Source organism: Hydra vulgaris, chromosome 08 (genome assembly GCF_038396675.1).
Source record: "Hydra vulgaris chromosome 08, alternate assembly HydraT2T_AEP".
In the NCBI taxonomy this organism is placed as follows: Eukaryota; Metazoa; Cnidaria; class Hydrozoa; order Anthoathecata; family Hydridae; genus Hydra; species Hydra vulgaris.
In genome coordinates this window covers 53,963,524-53,966,799 of record NC_088927.1, presented here as the reverse complement: position 1 = coordinate 53,966,799, position 3,276 = coordinate 53,963,524, and the positions used below count along the sequence as shown (strand labels likewise).

General features: G+C 25.9%; 1 protein-coding gene across 1 annotated transcript; it reads left to right on the top strand.

Annotated features, from left to right (window-relative positions):
• Positions 1-315: 315 nt before the first annotated feature.
• LOC136083440 (histone H2A-beta, sperm-like) lies at positions 316-2,295 on the top strand. The gene is made up of 2 exons (XM_065802840.1): positions 316-340; positions 1,910-2,295. The coding sequence occupies exons 1-2, from the start codon at positions 316-318 to the stop codon at positions 2,293-2,295; spliced, it is 411 nt and encodes a 136-aa protein (XP_065658912.1).
• The last annotated feature ends 981 nt before the right edge of the window (positions 2,296-3,276 follow it).

Sequence of the window (3,276 nt, the reverse complement as noted above, 5' to 3'; positions counted from 1 at the left end):
TTAATTTGAAAGAAAGTAATTTAAAATGTTTTTAATAAAGTAATTTTTTTACGAGCAGTAACTATGAAACTCAGTTCCTTTCCTTTATTTCTCATTGGTTGTTAACCCTAACCCTAACCCTAGCCCTGACGTGTTTTTTATCGATTACATATAATTTTATTGTTTTCGGAAATTATAAAATAAATAATAAATATTATGTCCCAAACTTGTACTACGTAGAAGTATATAATTCATATTTTATCACAGTCTCTGAGTTTTTATTACTTTAAAACGGTAGCATAAAAAATTAGGAATGATGGTTTCAATGCGATCTAAATGTACATTGAGCAAATACGAGGAAGTTACTGGAAAGCAATTAAAAAATACAAAAATATTTAATTTTAAACTTATGTCTTTAATAAAAATTATTATAAAGTCGAACTGCAATTTTTAAATTTCAAGTCTTCTTAAATTTTTTGTTATCGATCAAAAACGCATTAACAAGAAACGTGGACGTAGTTAATTGAATTTAAAAGTGCATTCGTTTAGGCAGCTATAGGCAGCCAATTTTTATACCACAAGATCAATGTCATATTGGTATTCAATTATATATCATTTTAAGCGGTTGATAGAGGTTGATCCGATGGTTTTAAATGATATTTTTGAAAAAAATAAAAACTTATGACTCAAAATTATTGATGTTTGCATTGTTGAAAATATTTATATAAAATGCAAAAAATGTTTTTTTTTTATGTGATTTAAATATTAACATAATACTATATAAGTCATTTATAAGTTAAAAAATAAACTTAAACTTCTTTAAAATAAGAAATCAAAGTTTTCAAAAGATGTAAAAAAATAAAATTTTCACACTTTTTTGTTGTTATTGATAAAAAGTATTTAAGGAAATATTTAAACAACAAATATGGCGTTTTATTGAAAAATTATTTTTTAATAAAATATAATTTCTGGCTTATTAATATATTGAGCAAAATTTGCCTTTTTCAAAATTTCAAAATTTAAAAACTTTTTTGTATGGTTTTGCCGGCTTCTGACCCACTGTGTAATAGAAAAACTATATTTTGCTAACTTACTATCTGATACGGCTTCTTGGCTCCTACAAAACAAAAAAAACTACACACTTTTATACTTGAAATGTTTACTCTAGTGCAAATACCAAAGTATTTAACAAAAAATAAAACCACTAAAGCTACTTTAATTTAAAGGCTGACATATTAGCTATCATAATATATCAAGTTTTTTAAATCCTGAATCTTTTTCTACATGCTAGATCACTTTGTGACATAGCATGTAGAAAAGCCAACATTGTGGTTTTTGCGGTACGGTTGTTTTTTAATTTGTTTTTTAATTTTTTTTAAGGTTTAGAGTTGTATATTACTTTTGCCTTTAAAAAAATTTATTTTTCATTCAAACCACTTTTTCACACACGGACGAAATAGTCTGATTTTAGGATTTATACCAATGCGACAGCCTATTTGTTTACTATACCCAAAAGTTTGTGTTTGTGTACTATACCCATTTATGTACTAACCCAAAAAGGTTTTACGAGGCACACAAAGTTCAAATTAATTTTCATTTTGTAACACTGTGTATGAACGCAATTTTAATAAAAGCTGTTTTTGGTTTTAGTTTCAGACCTCTTAAAATATAAAAACAAATTAAAATTAAAATCTTTTTTTTTTTTCGTTGAACTAGCAAAAAGAGTTCAAAAAAAAAGTTAAAATTCGAAATAAAAATAATTTGAAAATTCGATTTTTAAAAAAGGTAGTTTGAGACCACTTGCTTGTTTATAAACAAAACGAAAGAAATTGCAACAAACAAATTTAACAATTTATTGGAACTGATTGGTTACATTTCGTTATTTTTTAATTAAAAATAAGGTTATTTTATAACTAAATAAAAATTTCAGAGCGTGGTAAAAGTGGAAAAACTAATAGAAAAGCAAAGACTCGATCCTCTGGAGCCGGCCTTCAGTTTCCAGTTGGACGCATTCATCGGTTTTTGCGCAAAGGACACTATACAAATCGTATTGGGTCAGCGGCTCCAGTTTATTTGGCTACAGTTATGGAATATCTTACTGCTGAAACATTAGAATTGGCTGGTAACGCTGTCCGCGACAACAAGAAAACAAGAATCAATCCTCGTCATTTGCAGTTGGCTGTCCGAAACGACGAAGAGTTAAACAAACTGTTAGCTGGAGTTACAATTGCAAATGGTGGTGTGTTACCAAATATTCAGTTTGCGTTGCTTCTTAAACATAACGAGAAAGACCATAAGTCACTAACTAAGCACTAATTTATTTTTGGTGCGTGGAATGGCTATTTTCAGAGCCACACATTTTTAAAAAACGTTTTTAAGCGTTTTCCGGATTATCGTACAGGTAAACAATTATGTAAATTTTGCTTGTCCGTTTACTTCAATATTTTTAAATTAAATTTATTATAGAAATAAAGTTTTAGTTAAGCTAAATTTTTTTTGCGTTTGTTAACCAATACAAGTTGTAGAATCGCATTCATATTTTTTATTTAATTGTGTCTTTAAAGGTGGATTTCCATTTACAGGAAATTTTAAATGGAACGGAAAACAAAACTAAGTAATCATGTAACCACGGCGATCTATACTGCAGGCCTTGCCAACGCGCAAACGGCATATCTGACTGGGGGCCTATTTTATAAACAGCAAAAACTAAAAAAAATCGGTTTAGTAATTTTATTTTAACTCTATAAACTTTTTTCTCTCAAAAAGATTTACTTTATAATTAAAAAATGAAATTAAAACAAAACATAAATTTTATATATATATATATATATATATATATATATATATATATATATATATATATATATATATATATATATATATATATATGTGTGTGTGTATATATATATATACATATATATATATATATATATATATATATATATATATATATATATATATATATATATATATATATATATATAATCAACAAAAAAACTTTAAATAAAAACTTTAATTAAATAAAATATATATATTTTTTTGTTTTTAAATTTGTCAAAGAATTCACGACAATTTTAATATTTTTTTTAGCTGGTTCTTTATTTGAATGCGGAGTCAGAAGTTTACATAAATTGTTCAAAAAAATTTGAAAAAATATTTCCATGGTGTTGCTGCATCTTAAAACTCTGAAATCATCATTAGAATATTGCTTAATGATATTCTGCACACTTTATCCTTAATTGCATTGAAAACTATATAAGAAAATATTACCCATTGACAGGTATTATCTGATGGAAT

Bases quoted from the DNA above. Each gene is read 5' to 3' on its own strand.
- LOC136083440 (XM_065802840.1), top strand. From the start codon at position 316: ATGTACATTGAGCAAATACGAGGAA. The intron at 341-1,909 runs GTTACTGGAAAG...TAAAAATTTCAG, and splicing joins CATTGAGCAAATACGAGGAA to AGCGTGGTAAAAGTGGAAAA.